We start from the raw sequence: 17,554 nt of genomic DNA on the forward strand, positions 1-17,554 counted from the left end.
GGCCTGGTGGCGCCCACGGAAATTGGGCGGCCGGCGGACTCGTCTCTGGAGTGCGTAGCGGGGGACTCTGATTCCGGAGGGCGTGGGTAGGGGGTGTTGCACTAGTGCACGGCAGACATGCCTTTGGGCGGGATTTTGGCCAAAAGATAGGAGTGGGAAGCGCCGGGGGCAGCCAGGAGCTGTCCCGTGGGGGGGGGCAGGCGAACCCTGAGCGTGGGGAAGGGGGAGGGTCTGGCCCAAGCAGGTAACGCAGCTTCAGCACACTGGTGAGTTGGCAGGTGTAGTGGAACTCGCTCTTCAACTATTAATTTAAGAAGAGTCAGTCGGGAGTGCTGCAGGAGAGTAGAGGGCTGAGAGGAAGGCAAGAGGTCGCCCGGGATGCCGGTGGTGGGGGAAGAAAAGCGAAGCCTCAAAAAGCTTGGAGGCAAAATTGCCCTTGTGGTCCTGGCATTCCTCCTGCCTTGAGTGCAGGAGAACACTTTTTACAGACTCAGCTTCCGAGGAAAGCCTCCGTCCCAGGGGAAGAGAGAGGACTGCAGAGACCTCCTCTACCTGCCCGGTGGCCCCCCAACCCAGGTGCGCTCTCTTTTGTCCCCCCCTTCCTCCCCCACCCCCACCTCCTCATTGGTGCTGGTGTGCAGCGCTCGGCTCCGGCGCCTTCACTTCGCGTTTGAATCTGGCTCGCTCCTCCGTATTATGTCTGCACTCCGAAGGAAATTTGGGGACGATTACCAGGTAGTGACCACCTCGTCCAGTGGCTCGGGCTTGCAGCCCCAGGGGTCCGGCCAGAGCCCGCAGCAGCAGCTTGTGCCCAAGAGGAAGCGGCAGCGGTTCGTGGACAAGAACGGCCGGTGCAATGTACAGCACGGCAACCTGGGCAGCGAGACGAGCCGCTACCTCTCGGACCTCTTCACCACCCTGGTGGACCTCAAGTGGCGCTGGAACCTCTTCATCTTCATCCTCACCTACACCGTGGCCTGGCTCTTCATGGCGTCCATGTGGTGGGTGATCGCCTACACTCGGGGCGACCTAAACAAAGCCCACGTCGGCAACTACACGCCCTGCGTGGCCAATGTCTATAACTTCCCCTCTGCCTTCCTCTTCTTCATTGAGACCGAGGCCACCATCGGCTATGGCTACCGCTACATCACTGACAAGTGCCCCGAGGGCATTATCCTCTTCCTCTTCCAGTCCATCCTCGGCTCCATCGTGGACGCTTTCCTCATCGGCTGCATGTTCATCAAGATGTCTCAGCCCAAGAAGCGCGCGGAGACCCTTATGTTTAGTGAGCACGCGGTGATCTCCATGAGGGACGGAAAACTCACGCTTATGTTCCGGGTGGGCAACCTGCGCAACAGCCACATGGTCTCCGCACAGATCCGCTGCAAGCTGCTCAAAGTAAGTGCGACCTGCCCCTTCCCCACCTGGCAACCGCCCACCCTCCAACCCGGGAACCACCCCAGCCCTCTAGTCTGACCTTTCGCCACAGGTAAACTTCCTTTGGGGAGGACAGGGCTGGGGGCTTGGGCAAAGAAAGCACAGTTGACAGTACTGTTTTGTCTCCACTCACTCTTGTGCTTAAATCCATCATTGGGTTGTGCTTGTATCACTTTCTGAACTAGTGACACTTAAGGAGTGGTGGTGTTTCCTGGAACCCAGACGTAAATGAGTGTGTCCTGTTTTCTGCCTTACCCTTGCTGCTTTGCTTTTTAGAGCTCTTTCGATTTGTTGTCAGTATTTTACTTCATTAAATTGGAGGTACTAAAACTGAACAGCTTTTATTTTGAAGAAATAGGAGCTGAACTTACCCCAACTTTTACTTAAGGCTTTTCTTTATTTATTTATTTCTCTCCCTTCCTCTCCCTTAATGATATCAGCAGGTGGATTTTCCCTCTAGACCCCATAACATCAACTCTACCTATGGTTATATTTTTAATGAGCACACAGACCCGAGAAACAGTTAATAAAGTGGAAGAAACAACACCTGGTTTTTAAATATTTTATTTTTACTAAATCTTTTCCTAGAGAAGTATTCTGTGAAATCTTGAGTGCTTTTCCTGTAGAGCCTCTTGTTAATTTTATTTTCAATTGCCCAGTTCTATGAAGCCTTTGTCAATTACAGATTTCACTTGAAGTTTTTCAGCATCCATTAAAGAAGATTGCTTCTTGCTATCAACAGTGTAAATGCTAAAACAAATTGCACCTAGAGTGGTCATTAAAGCATGGTTCATCTAGTCCTTACAGGGCACTACTACAAACAAGAAGAGAAGCCCACCCTAATCACCCAATTAGATTCTGGCAACTAGGATACAAGCCCAGTTGTCTCTCTCTCTCTGTTTTATTTGCAGTTTGTCTTTTTGAGGGATTTACCTCAGGTAGTTTAAAGTGTTCATAAATTTAAAGTGATGACCTCAAATAAAATCTTGAAAATGTATCTGAGTTTGCATTACAGAACCATAGCCCGTTTCAGAATTTAGGATTGATAAAATGAAAATCTGATAAATATATAAGTTGAGATCTTACCTTTGAAATTTCAATTTTCACTCTACAAGTATATCTTGTTTTACACAGCCTCAACTTATGTTGCAGTTAAAAGTTATCCGGTGTGCTTCATAAAAAGTTTGGGCCTTCTGTCATTTTCATTATTCATGTGTAAGATCTTGGACCCTAATTCCTCTTGACCAAGTTGCTCAGTAAGTTGTTAGATTAAAGCAGTTCAGTTATCCTGTCATTTCACATCGTATGCATATTTACTGTGCTACAGACAGTATATAAACTACAGTTTGTAGGGCAAAGTGGAAAATTTTCACCCTGGTTCTGATGTACATGTTCTTTAAGATAACTATAAATAAATAATTTGAATAGATCGTATTCAGTATAATTAACTTCAGTGAGCTGCATATATGTTTTAAAATTTAACCTAGCATATTGTGTACTGACCACTGTTTAAAGTATGAGAGTCATTTGGAACAGGCTAAGTAGATGTGTTGTAGCATGTTCATTGCATTGGTATTTCTTGTATGTGCCTATTTCTATCACTAGAACAAGATGTATAATCTTTTTCTTTATGTTAGGCCTGCTAGGAAGATAGAACAACTTTCTTAACAGTGCAAAAGTCTCTGTCCAGGAATCCATGTTTATGCGTCACTTTGAGATTTATTAAAAAGTAGATTATCATATTGATTGGTCTTTCGGAAATTTAAAATTAGACTTCAAGGGTCATTTTACATGTTGTTCTCTAGTTTTTCAAACATATAAAGTAATTTATTAAAGCAAATGTCCTTTTAAGGCAACATATTTTTAGTTGTTTTTAGATTTTTATCAAGTTTTTTTTAACAAAGCCAGAAATAATTAGAATTAATTTACATACCAGTTTTTTGTTGTTCTTCTGTGTTCTTCTTTTTTTACAAAGATATAGTGAATCTGAATTATTTAGTTTCTACAGGGGTTCAGAACACTGATAATGATTTCTATGTATAGAATCATGTACCACAGATACGTTAAGGAATGCCCTGATTAAAAGATAAAATAAATAAACAATTTACAATGTTGGCAAATTTGGACCAAGGTGCTATATTAACACAAGGTGATAAAAACAATACTAATTAAAATAATATGTATGATATTCCTATAATTTGGGGGGGGGCTTTTGATTTGTTAGGGAGACATGATAGCTAGAAGTTAAAATGATTGCTACATGGCATCAATTTATATTTAAACAAAATATGATGAAATGTTCTCATGCTTTTTGTGAAGCAAGAGAGTTGATTGGTGGCAGCTCTTCATTCAGCCAGTTAGTATAGTTTATGTGAAGTTGATTTTTCTTGTAGTCATAGAAATTAAATGAATTCTCATATTTCTCATCATTTCCTTAGACTTCATTAAAAACGAGTCATGTTTTATTATGAAACTGATAACATTTAGCAAAATTAGATGGGAGATTTGCTTTTAATCAGTTTCTCTTATTTATTTATTTATTTATTTTGTAGGGACTGATATGAAGTGACCTAAAACAGCCAACTATATTTTTTAAAAGATGCTATACCAAATTATATAGTAATATTATTTGATATCAGTCTTATATATTCTTATTAAATATCACTGCACATATTCAGTTTCCTCCTTTAACCCCTGTTTGACATTTTAAGTATAAGATTTATGTATCTTTAATACAGAGAAATATACAGAATATTAAGGAACAAAAACCCATTAATTTAATGGTAATAATTATAGTCTATGAATGTTATTCTTATTACCTAATTTAATTGCACTTATACAGGGTCAGGCAGAAGTAAGTTTATAGTTGTGAGTATGTAAACCACAGAGTTTATTCTTGTATTATTAATTAATTATTGTATTTTTTCCATACAAACAACTGTAAACCTACTTTTGGCCCACTCTATATTTTTCTATTGCTGTTTTTTATTTGCTGAATACAATCTCACTTTTCAACATTAATCTAAAATTTCTATTTAATGACTATAAGGCACTTTCTATTCTTGGGAAGACTATAAGAACATGGATATGACTTTCCAATCTTTGCTACTATGAAATTTTCCATGCATTCTCTAACTTTTGATTGGAAGCTTTCTTATATAAATAACTTCTCTGCCCAGTTTTTAATTGTTGTTTATTTATATGAAAGCAAATTTTACTTCAACTCTATTCCTGTCTTCTAAGCTTGCAAATACTGAAATTTATTTCTATATTCAAATATAGATTTTCCAGTGTTATGCCTAGAGCAGTTTATCCTTTCTCTACTCAGAAAATTAAAAACAAAACAAAACAAAAAAATACCACAGATTAAATAAAAAATTAAAGAATATAATATGGCCCGGCTGGTATGGCTCAGTGGTTGAACATTGACCCATGCACCAAGAGGTTGCCAATTTGATTCCTGGTCAGGGCACATGCCCAGGTCATGGGTCCAATCCTCAGGAGGCGGACAATAGATGTTCTCTCTCATTAATGTTTCTATCTCTCTCCCTCTCCCTTCCTCTATCTTAAAATCAATAAAAAAATCAATAAATAATATAATATAAAGTTATTTTTACATTAAAATTTATAAGTTTATCATCTCTTTTAAGATGAATATTCTTCTTTTCCTCTTTTTGTCTCCATGTTGATTTTTTTATTAGAATTTTTAATTATTTTTGGTTGTCTTCATATTTACTTAAAATATAGGTACTAATAAATAGCATGTTATGCTGAGTTAATATATCATCTATTTGAAAGTTTTAATAAAAATGCCTGGATTAGGGAGTTGAGATTAATGGCTGAAACGTTGGACTCTAATTTACTGCTGGATATAAAGGATTTGGAATTTCACATACTCCTTTCTAATCTAAGATTAAAGGTTGACTGTCCTAGATTTACATCTTGTGAGGGGAAGATTTAAATAATCTTCTTTGATGAATTATTCAAGAATTTACAAACTTGTTATTCAGAAGCCATTATATATATATATCATATAGGCACCCAGTTAATCCTTATCTACATGAAGTAAACAAAATCAATTTGTTGAATCCGTATTTCGAAATAAATAGATAAGTATAAATTTTTCTTATGAAAGTATAATTTTATTTATTTACATTTTTATTCATTGCAGATAGTCATTGTCTTTCCTTCCTAGGAAGTCAGCTGTGCAACCCTGAACTTTCACTTACTAAAAAGTAATGGTATAACTCACCTTCTAGTGTATCACATCCATTATTTTTGGACTCAATTTTTAAATTCTTTATTTATATGGCTACTCAAAATTGGGTGCTCTCTGGCTTACTCATATAAATGGGATCACGTGAAGATGTAATAAAAACAAAATTGTTGTCTGAAAAACCAATGAGTTCTTTATCTTTTTCATATGTCCTAATATTTTGTTAAACTTTTAACTACAATGATTTCTGGACACATGATTCCTGAATCTTTTTTCATATTTTTATTAAGTTGTCTTCATTCCATACCTTGCACTTAAATGTAATTATGCTTTTGAGTTTGTATGACCTTATTTTGTATGATTGACTCTCCCTGATTGAACTAGGTCAGTTTGTACTTCAGTTTTAACCTTGAGGAAATTAGTCACCTTCTTTTAAAAAAATTAAACCCACATATAAATATCTATTAAAAACAGTTTTTTTGAACATCATACAACCTGTTAATAAAAGTATTTAAGGAGTCTAGAATTGAGTACTGCAGAATTCTTGAGTCTAGATCCAATAATGTGGGTGAATTTTTTACATGAATTAATTGTAACTTTGGGGGAAAAAGCACAATTCCTATTTAGTCTAGCTTTGCTTTTTCTGACACAAGCACAATAATTATCCAATAGGTATAGAACCTATGTTCTTTTTTAAATCTATAATTTTTATTATTTTTAAAAATAGTAGTAATATGTTGTTTTGTTTTTGTTCTTTATTTTTTATTTAGTACTGAAAAGTACAGGGTGGCTTGCACTCAGGAGAATACAGTGTGAATAGAAATAAGGGACATAAAGACCCAGCAATAAACAGCAGTAGGTAAGGCAAAATGAGAAAGGGAGACAGGAAAAAGCATTTGATTCATTTGAGGGTGTTCATGAGTAGGAGGGGAATGTGTAGTTAAGGATACAAATTCTGTCCACAGTTATTATAAATTCCACAAAAGGCCCCGAAATAATTATAAAGCTGTTGTTTCATTTGAATGGTATAAAAGTCTCACATAATTTATTACAGCACAAATTACATTATAGTCCCTGAGGTACTTTCTTTTTATAAAATGATCATATTTTTATGGGATAAAATCTTTATTAAATAAAAATCTTTATTATAGAATTGCTGTTGGACATCATTTTTTCCACCTGAGTATTAATGGAATTTTAAGCTTAAGGAGTCAAAAGAAAGATATAATTTATCTGTAGATGGCCTACAGAAAATGACATGTCCTCACACTTCTCTACCTGACTTTAATTTTGGTCTGAGTCCCAAAACCACTGCCAGGACTGCTTTGAGTCACATGGCATTTTTTATTCCTTATCCCAGTACTGGCATTTGGGCTCATTTCCTAATTTTAGCTTCCAGAGAGTACTCTGACCTCATTCCTTGTGTTTTCTTCCTGACTTCAGCATATCTTCAACACACACACACACACACACACACACACACACACACACACACTTAAAGAGGAGTGAAATTGCAGATAAAATCCTCGGGAGGTGGTAAGCAAGACTAGTTTACCCTTTCCAACTGTGCCCCATCTCCTCCTTTTCTTTCTTGCCCTTTTCTGACCACTGGCCCTTAGCTCCTTTTTCAGTAGAGACTTGTGGGAGGTGATAGGGCGTGGATCAAGCCTTAGAACATGATAGAGGTCAATCTCATAAATCAGGCATTAGTGATTAAATGTTTCATTCAACATTTCCCAAGCCTCCCTTGGAACTAGGAAAGAGCACAGTGGTTAAAATTAGAACAGAGTTATGGGTTAGAGAGATGAGAGCAAGGCAGCAAAGAGATGGATCATAGTGGTGAAGTGTGATTTTGCTGGATGAATGTGGACAACTGGCCCCAGATCTCCCAGAGGGAGAATGGCCAAATGTGGATCTGCTTATGCCCAGACAGTGTTCAATGTATATCCCAGGTGTATGAGTGTGTGTGTATGTCTTTGGACAATACTCAACAGTTTTTCATTTGTAATGTGAAAATTCTCTGTAAAGTAGGTCATGGGCACTATCATGATAGTCCTTTCTAGGCATCTGTGACTTGGATCTTTTTCCACCTGTAGTCAGAATTGTAATTAATTATTTTGTAGGCCTTTCTGGACTCTTAGTTCAAAGTCATTTGACATTAGCTGCTTCTTTGAAATTAGTACATGTGAATATAAAATGAGGAGCAAGCCTTAAATTCTACACATTTGCATATAATTTAACATTTAAAATGTGCCTAATAGAAATACTTTTAAATAGCAAAATATTTCTTAGGAAAAATAACTTAGAAATTATTTTCACTACCTAAATTGTACAAAGTTATTTCAAAAATCCATGATCTCCCAATTATAATTTTGTTTTGGACAGTAATTTGAACAAACTTTAAGCTTTAGAGTTCTTTGATTTTTCTCTTAATTCCCAGCATTTGTTATAATTCAGTCAACCAGAAAGGCTTTCACATGCTGGGAAGTTTCTATTTCCTTCCTAAATTATATACAATTGAAAATAAAATTTCTATCAAAGCCAACTCCATCTTATTGTTTTCAAATTATGTTCTAAATTTTTAAGAATTTTCAATTTCCCATTGATTTCCTTTCACTTCTTTCGCACTTTCTTATTCGTTCAATAGCTTTATCATTCTAAATGCTTATTACATTAATGGAAGTCAACTTGGGTTATCCACTTTTTAGAAATTTAAGTAATATACAGCATAAATCATAAATTATAGCAATTGTTTTGAATTATTGTTGATTTTCATCATATCTATTTACACATTTTTATCTAGAAAATGATCATGCGTCTATGTTGCCTTTAAAATTAGAAGTTTTATTAAACTAAAGGAGATAATTTGAGCCATTAGCAAATTGCTCTATAAATGAAACATTTCTTCTTATAATCATAATATTATGATAATATAATAGAGGTTAAATTAGTTTTTATCTAAAATTTCTTATACTTATTATCAACATTTATGGGCAAAATATGGTAACTGATAGTTAAATAAGAGAATTAGAAACTGATAGAATATCAGTGCTACCGAGTTATTACATAGTCAAAGTACAGATCATGGTTTAATTTTATTAAGGCAAATACATAACTTCTCTTTTTGTTTTTTGTCTTTTCTTTTCATATACATATGTGTATGACATTTCCTTGAACAAAAGTTCTCTCACTCCGCTTATATAAGTCGAGAGACTTAAAACTACACATTTTTTCTCTCTTTGCCCCAGAAAATGTCTAGAATTGCATCAGAATTAGAAAAACCTAGATTAGAATTTCTTGTAAGCCTAGAGTAGAAGTGTGTGCTTCTGAAAATGTACTGTGTAGGCATATGTGGGTTTCTGGAACATCATCAGTGTTTGGTTGAGCTCTGATGGCATACGCTTGCTCTAACCAGGAGCTCAGACTCAAGACAATTCCACCACTTCAAGTACCTTCCACACTAAAACCATATCCTCCACTCTTATAATATATAGAAACGTGTTCTACTGTGATTAATAGGCTTACCAGTCTAAAACAGAAAGAAGCAAACAAATATCAAGGAGGTAAGCATATATAAAGTTGAAATATTTGATGACTTTATATAAAGAAGACCTGAAAGATAAAATTGTGGATATATGTAGTGCCTCAGAGTCATTTAAAGAAAAGGTAAATTAGTATTCACTTAGAAATAATTTTCAATAAATACGCAGGGAATTTCAATTACTTGAAAAATATATAAACATGGCAAATATCATTCAAAGAAATCTAGTAGTATTAATTTATCCAGTGTCACAATATAGGTACAGTTGTAAACTTTTTCCTACCAAGACTTGATATAAGGCATTGAGTGTGGGGGGATGGGGACAGGGAGGCATAGGTAAAATTTTGAGTATATAGGACAGATTATTATTTGTTTAAATCGAAAGGTATATGGAGTTTCAATAGAGCATTTTCATGCATATATAAGTCCAAATTTCCTACATATGAATGAACTACTTTGCTTAAAACAAAATATTTCTTACTCTAGGTTGGCATTTTCCTGATAGACTGCCTGTTTCTAGGCCACTTCTTTTCATGTGTTGTTGAAGGATCAGTGAATATAAAAGTTAATTGCTTACTCGAAAGCTTTTAGAATGAGGCACAGGCATAAATAACAAATATATTAAAAAAGGAAGATGAATTTTAATTGTGAGGTCAATATGTAATCATTAGAAAAATGATCTCCTTTGGGGGAAGTGATTATAAACAAATGGGAAATTGAGTTTTTAAAGAATGATCTCTATGAACACTTTCATTAAGTGCTGAAAAAGCAGAGCTCAGACTGGTTAGTAAAACAACCCAATGTCTGTTCATTAATTATAAACATCAAAATACCACCTTGTGTTTATATAGCACCTGTTTCTTAGTAGGTGAGAGAGCAATGAAATGGGGGGGGTTATTTTTGTTTTGATTTTGGCTTTTACTGTGTTATATTAATCAATAGACGACTGTGTAGCTGGGAAGATGCTGGTCTCATCTGTATTTGCCTGATTTGAGGATAGGTTTAGAAACATAGGTGACTTCTACTGGCTGAGAAATACCTAGTTTTCTCTAACATTGGTTGGCAGAGCTGCTGTTTTTATTTATGCACCATCTGGATTTTTTCATGGATTTTTCTTTCTTATCAGTAATCTTTTTTGTGTCTTGTTTCTTTCTTTCTTTTTTTCTTTTTTTTTAATGAACCACTCACAAGGGAGAGAAGATAAATATTCTCAATATTTTCATTGAATTTTTTTCTACACAAATAAAGTTCCTGAGTATCATTAATTACAAAGTAATCTCTGTAATTGACCAATTCTCCTGTTGAAACTCTAGCAATTGCTGCCTTCATCCCCCACCAGTCAGAAACTCTTGGTTCTGTTTTGCCACAGAGGACATCTTATTAACCCACATTTCTCAGAGTTTCCACACTCATTTACTCCACATACAAAACCAATGTACTTCTAGGAATTTTGAGAGTAAAGTTTTTGTCTTCAAACTACCAACCACTTCATTGGACAGAACTGCGACAGATTCTGTTTTGTTTATGGAATTTGTTTTGCAAAGAAACCTATTAAAATATATTGGATGTTTCTAAGCCCCACCTCACAAACAGCAAGCCCTCCCCCTCACACAACTAAATTTTTGTATGCAAGTTTTTAACACAGCCTTTATTTTATCAGCACCATTATATAAATTAAACTTTAATATTTGTTTATACATGATCCTTATAAGTAACATATATGCAAAATGCAATGAAAATGAATAGAAAATAAAAATAGGTTTACTTTCATGATTTGCTGATTTAAATAGTGATATTTAATATTCTTTCAGTGCTTAGCATGCAAGCAATTTATCCAATTAAGTTTACAGTGATTCATACTGATATTGAATGCCACTGCCTTATGAAAATTTTAGTAAACCATAGTTTTATACAATATAGATTATTAAATTGGATGTTGACTTTAAGAACTTCCTTTGAGCACAATTTTGCACACTATTTTAAAATTCATAAAATAAACAGAGAAGTGAATAACTTTTATGCTGCTTACTAAGAGTTTAAAAAGTATTAAAGAATAGCATCTGCCTTGCATTTTTACTGTGACCTCTTGTGTACATAACACAATTTAATGTGATAACATCTTCATTCTTCTTTTCTAGTTTATATCTATGTGTTACTTTTCAAAAGTCCTGGAAAATAAGTTCTTAAGTTTTGCTTTGTAATGATGAAATAAATCTTTTTTTAAAATTATGAATAACCTTTTTCAGCTTTAACAGACTCCATAAGAATTGCCTGCTTATTTGCTTTGTGAGAAAAAAAATCGGGCATGCAGTGAGTTATCACACAGCGATTTATGTCAAGCAGCGGCACATGTACTTTTAGTTGCACAGTTTGTCCTAACAGCTATTGTTGGACCAGGCATTTCTCCAAAGCTCATGAGTTAGGGAATGGTAATTATAGTAAGTTGTATATTATAAATAATGCATGGATGTTCTGCATGAGCTATGTGGGATTTCGGCCCATTTGCCAGAACATAGCTGCATAATGATTTGTTTGGAGTTTGCTGCTGCTGATTGATAGTGCAGAATGTTGGCAATGATGTAAATTACTGTTGAGCTGCCTTGAAAATTTCAGTGCAAGTGGTGATTTCTTCTCTTTTTCTGTGTGCTTGTCTAGTCTCGGCAGACACCTGAGGGTGAGTTCCTTCCCCTTGATCAACTTGAACTGGATGTAGGTTTTAGTACAGGGGCAGATCAACTTTTTCTTGTTTCCCCCCTCACGATTTGCCACGTGATCGATGCCAAAAGCCCCTTTTATGACCTATCCCAGCGAAGCATGCAAAGTGAACAGTTCGAGATTGTCGTCATCCTAGAAGGCATTGTGGAAACAACTGGTGAGTAAAAACATAGATATGCCATCAAGTTTCTTTATGTCATAATGACATTATATTATATGCACATTACTTGTCACGAATTGGGTTCAATTTTTCAGTTCACAATAATGAAAGTAATGACTTGCCTCTTATTTCTTTGTAATATTTACTTGATACTGCTTTTAATATGAAAATTTACTGTGGTGCTGATTGCAGATGTAATACTAATTCAGGAACACTAACTGCAAAAAAAAAAAAAAAAAGGCAACTGAGATGACTCCTGAGAAATGATTATGATGCTCTGTTTTTATTACAGTCTTGGATTTTCTGCAATCATAATTTTTCTTTAAATATTTAAGGTTAAAGTACATTCAGCATAAGTAGTGAGCAGCCTGAAAGCATGCACATTCTTGCCTTGGGGATGATGATTCAGAGTGTCACTGGTAGAGCTTGGATATGTTATTATGTGCAACATCAGCGGAAAATTTCCTGTGTGTGTGTGTGTGTGTGTGTACGCCTGCGTGGGCCCATGTGCTAAAGCAGCATTTTAATTCCAAAGTGGGTCAGTAGATTTTTCCAGCTGAACCTTGACCACAAAAATTTTAAAGGATATTTTTCTTCTTATTCTGCTATGGGATGAGCTACATGTTGTATGTATGGGTAACAACCCATTACGATGCAATGTAACATTGGTATGTCCCAAAAATAATTTGTACTCTCTAAGGAGAATAAAATTGTCAAAAAGTAACAATGAATTAGAGTATGTTATTTGGGGCCTAAGTATTATCCAGTTAGTTTGGAACCTGATAGGTATCTGAGACAAATAATATACTGTCATCGTAATTGTATACATATATGTATGTATATATGTGTGTGTGTATCTCAGTTGAGTTTTACCCTTTGTGCGAGTAATGAAAAAGCAAGACATATTTTAACTCTCAATATTTTAAACCAATTTATTTTAACAATTTTAAAATGCTAATTATTATATATAAAGTATAATACTCTAGAAAGTAACATTGGCAGTAACATGAAAACATTCAATCTTCAAAGCAAGATAGGAGACTTTATACCATTAAAATCTCTTACGTTGGTAGAAAGCTGTGTCCAAGGAGCAGAGGGAAGAAGGCATTGTAATATTTCCACACCGTCACATAACACCTATTTGACATTTGGGCAGTTTTTATCAGTTTATTTCTTATAGTGTGTGGTTCTATCTTTGACACACCTGCTTATAACTTACCAATTGCTTTTTATTACCCTAGTCATTGACATGAAAGAGTTTTTGTTTCATTGGACAGCCTTAGAAATCTTTTATTAGTTCCATCCACCAATATATCCATCCATTCATTTTTCCTGCTTATCTCTAGTTGGTGTTTCTTAAGAATGAGTACATTTTCCTACAGAATCACAGTGTAATTTTAAAAATCAGAAAATTTAACAATGATACAGTTAGTACCATTTAGCTCTTAGTCCATGTTCAAATATCATTAGTTGTCATAGTAATTTCTACCATAGCTATTTACCTCCTGGGCCAACATCAGTTTAAGGATTATGCCCATCATTTCTTTCCTTGTCTTTTTAGTCTCAAGATGAAATAATTCTTCAACCTTACTTTGTGTTCTTGACCTTCATATACCCAAAGAGTACAGGCCAGGTATTTTGTAGAACATCTCTGAAGTAGGATTTGTCTCAGGTTTCCTTATTAATTCATTCTTTTGATATTTTACTTCTACATGGGCATCTTAAGGGAATTTTGAAGCAGGTTGTTTTTTCAGTTTGCCTATGTATTCCTCATGTAACTTACATATCTTCATATTCCAAAGGATCATGGCTAGTGTAATGTCTTGCAGGAGGTCATTAGAAGTTTTGTAATATTAAATCATTTTTTAGGACTGTAGGTTTTATTTTAACATTTCCATCTATTCCCTTTTAAAACAGAACAACAACAAAACAATGAACTGGCAGAGAATATTGGTCACAGAAAATATGAAACTTAAATGGAGACCACAATTCTTATTTAGAGATTGCCTTTTATGAAGAAGAAATTAAAATCTGCTTCCTCTTAACCCCTTAATTAAGTCTGTTTTCTAGATGTAACAGAGCAAGACAAACAGTATAAACATTACTCCCAATTTATAGAAATTATTTCATGGAAATTTATCTGACATTTTCTTTGTGTATTTGCTCTAATTAATTAAATCTCACACTGTTCAAACTCTGTAAAATCTGTCTATATTTCCAGACCTCTCTGAGCCTGGTGAAAATAACAAAAATTTTTATGTTCATTTGATCATTTATCATTTTACTGAAATATATGCACATTCATTTTAAAGGATTTTTCCTCCTCTTTCCTTTTATTCTCCATAAATTTTATTTTTTCATAATATGTATTGCTTAGAATAAGACAAGTAAGATATTTTGTGATATTTTGCGACAGCAATAATACTATTTTTACTCCTTCTGCTTTTTGTAACACAACCTTGTGAATCAACATTTACTTGATGTAACTTTCCATCATATTTAGCATAAAAATGCTAAGTTTTTTTTTTAAATCATTTGTTCATTCATTAGACAAGTACTTGGATGTAAAATGTGTGGTCTAAAGTATTTGAAGTGCTGGCGATACATAGTGGTGACCAAGACAGGCAAAATCCTATTTCCTCATGGAGGCTCCATTCTAATTGGTGGAGGCAGACCACAAAACAACAAAAATAAGCAAGAAATTATCAGATAAAATGTGTTAGAATAGCCCTGGCCAGTTTGGCTCAGTGGTTGGAACATCGGCCTGTGGTCGGATAGTCCTGGGTTCGGTTCCTGCTATGGGCACGTACCAAAAAAGAAAAAAAAAAAAATGAGTTAGAATAAAAGACAAAACAAGGTGATGGGTAAAAGAGTATATCCCAGGCTCCTTCAGGTTGACAGTTAGGGACAGTCTCTGGGGCAGTGACAGCTAAGTAGAGACCCAACTGTCAAGAAGGAACATCTGGAAGCAGAGCACAGCTGGCATGGTGAAAGCTGGTACAGGGCCCCGAGTGGAGAATCATCTTGATTGATTCCAGGAACTAAAAGAGGATGGAGGTGGTCAGAGTAGGTGAACAAGGTGCAGAGGAGGGTAGGGAGAAAGTAGAGAGAACAGGTGCCACCTATTCCCTACAGATGGTTGCATTGCACCAACAGGAAGTGTTAAGATTTGATTGAAAACCAAAGCTTGTATTTATATGAAAGTAATAATTTAGTAATCTTAAACCGTATATAACAACAAAAAAAGAAATGAGTGATGCTAATGTGTTGGAAATGAATAAAATTTTAGACTACCACTTTTTATTGTATTGATGCTAATACCCAACTCATCCCCACTTCCCCTCAACACACACACACAATTGCACACTGCACAGCAGTCATCTGACAAGCATCTTCTCATCTCATTTAGTTTCTGCTTCTTCCCATTCCTGTAGTCTCAGCAGGTTGTGGTGGGGGAAAGGGAGCTGAGAAGTTGGAAGCTTTCTAATTTCCTTGAAAGTTTAAACTTTCAGCTTGGTACTCAAAATAATTACTCTCCTGACTTCCTTAGAAATACTCCTCAGTGATCAGACTCATCCATTGTTGCTCTCTTTGCTTTAAAGGAGTTGGATTTTCACTCCCTACCAGGAACACAAGATCTGGCTCTTCAGTAATAACCTTTACCTCTTTGCTCATCCAACACACTCCTAAATACAGGTTACCACTAACTCTTGCTCTTTTTGCTGCTTCTCCCAGGAGAGAGAGAGCTGCTAGAGGCAAACAGCATTGCAGATTTGGCTCATTACAACGGGATGCTTTCAAACTTCAATCTGCTCTCTGCTGCTATTTGGCAGTCTTTTTAATTGTCTTTTCTGTACTCCCAGGCTCTGTCCCCATGGGAGCTATTTTAGACCTTTTCTCTCTTTCTATGCCCCCAGTCCCAGCTGTCCTATCCTTTCCTTGGCATATCATCTCTCCACCTATTCTATCAAAAAGAATGTAACACTTCAATATTTATATATTTCTTACTCACATTAACCCTTTTCTCATAGTTCTCTTTTTCTTTCCTGGTGTCAGTGGGGGAAAGTATCTTTATTCTTCTCCCAAACCATCTCCTTCATAACTAGTTACATTGGGACTCAACCTTCAATACTTGTCATACCTAATGCTTAAAATTCCATTTACTCTATTTGCTTTCAAACATTTCCAAGTCATTCTGCATGGAAAAAAAATCTCATAGCTGTTGCTGAGATTTAGAGACACTGCATTATTGCTCCCTCTTTAACCTGTATTTTCCCACTGTTCTTATATACTGCATTGATGCCTCTTCCTCCTCCTTCTCTCTCTGGTGTTTCCTGCATCTCTGCTCTTGCCTTCTTTTCCATAGAATTTTGATACTTGCCTTTTTCTTTTTAAAATTAATTCTCATAGTACTGACAAGTCCATTATTCCCTTTATCTCCATTTGTGGAACCACCCACCAGCTATGGTCTTATAGTTACTATTCATTTTCGGGGCTATTCATTTATAAAATATGTTTTTTTGATTCCAGAGAGAATGAAAGGGAGAGATAGAAACATCAATGAGAAACATCCATAGGTTACCTCTTGCACGCCCCCTACTGGGGATCAAGCCCACAACCTGGGCTTGTACTCTGACCAGGAATTGAACTGGTGACCTCCTGGTGCATGGGATGACACCCAACTAACTGAGCCTCTCTGGCTGGGCTTCAGGGAATTTTAATCCAGAGTCAGTTTGTCCAAACCCCAAGTCATTATCTAACTTTCAAATTACATCCACATTTAGAAAGATTGTCTCTATTAGAGATTGCAGTTTTATCTCAGGCTTCTCCCCCCACCGCTTTCTCTTTTATATCCAATTAATTGTTCATTCCACAAATACCTACTGAGTACCTATTACAGTGCACACAGTGTTCTAAACTATAAAGGACACATTAGTTAACAAAACAAAAGTCCTGCCCTTGTGGGTACATATATTAAAAAAAATTTAATTTTATTTATTGGGGTAACATTGTTTAATAACATTATATAAATTTCAGATATATAAGAATATAATTCGACCTCTGTGTCCCCATTTTCATGTTCCCCACCCCAAGCCTAGTTTCCTTCAGTTACCATATATTTGTCCTCCTTTTACCTACTTCACCCTCCCTCTACCGTCCTTCCTGTCTGGGTACATATTTTCCTTATGTGGGAAACAGACAACAAATGAAGGGCTTCATCTCAAACATGAGAAAGTGATGGTGTGCTGTGGGGGAAAAAAAAAAAAAAAAGCCAGTCAAGAGGGATTGGGGGTGTAGGGAGATCAAGGTAGGCTATAATGAGAAGGTGACATTTGAACTCAAACACAATGAAGGAAACACCAAGGAAAAGGGCATTCCAGGTGGAGGTATCAGTAAATGCTCCAAAGCAGCAGGTACCTGGCTCTTCCTCTCTCTTAGTTCGCAATGTCTCTCAATTCAACTCTTCCTCTTTAAGCCTACATCA

At 35.9% G+C, this 17,554-nt stretch overlaps 1 protein-coding gene across 2 annotated transcripts in view; it reads left to right on the top strand.

Moving 5' to 3' along the window:
* The first annotated feature begins 629 nt into the window (after window positions 1-629).
* Window positions 630-17,554, top strand: part of KCNJ3 (potassium inwardly rectifying channel subfamily J member 3) — a 153,252-nt gene continuing 136,327 nt past the window's right edge. Inside the window, exons 1-2 of one of the 2 annotated variants that reach the window (XM_036254621.1) lie at window positions 697-1,398; window positions 11,850-12,066. In XM_036254621.1, coding sequence (XP_036110514.1) covers window positions 697-1,398; window positions 11,850-12,066 — 919 coding nt within the window. Of the gene's footprint in view, window positions 1,399-11,849; window positions 12,067-17,554 lie in introns of both variants that reach the window. The other variant, XM_036254622.1, reaches the window with a different exon arrangement.

This window comes from Molossus molossus, unplaced genomic scaffold (genome assembly GCF_014108415.1).
Source record: "Molossus molossus isolate mMolMol1 unplaced genomic scaffold, mMolMol1.p scaffold_m16_p_11, whole genome shotgun sequence".
Taxonomy (NCBI): Eukaryota; Metazoa; Chordata; class Mammalia; order Chiroptera; family Molossidae; genus Molossus; species Molossus molossus.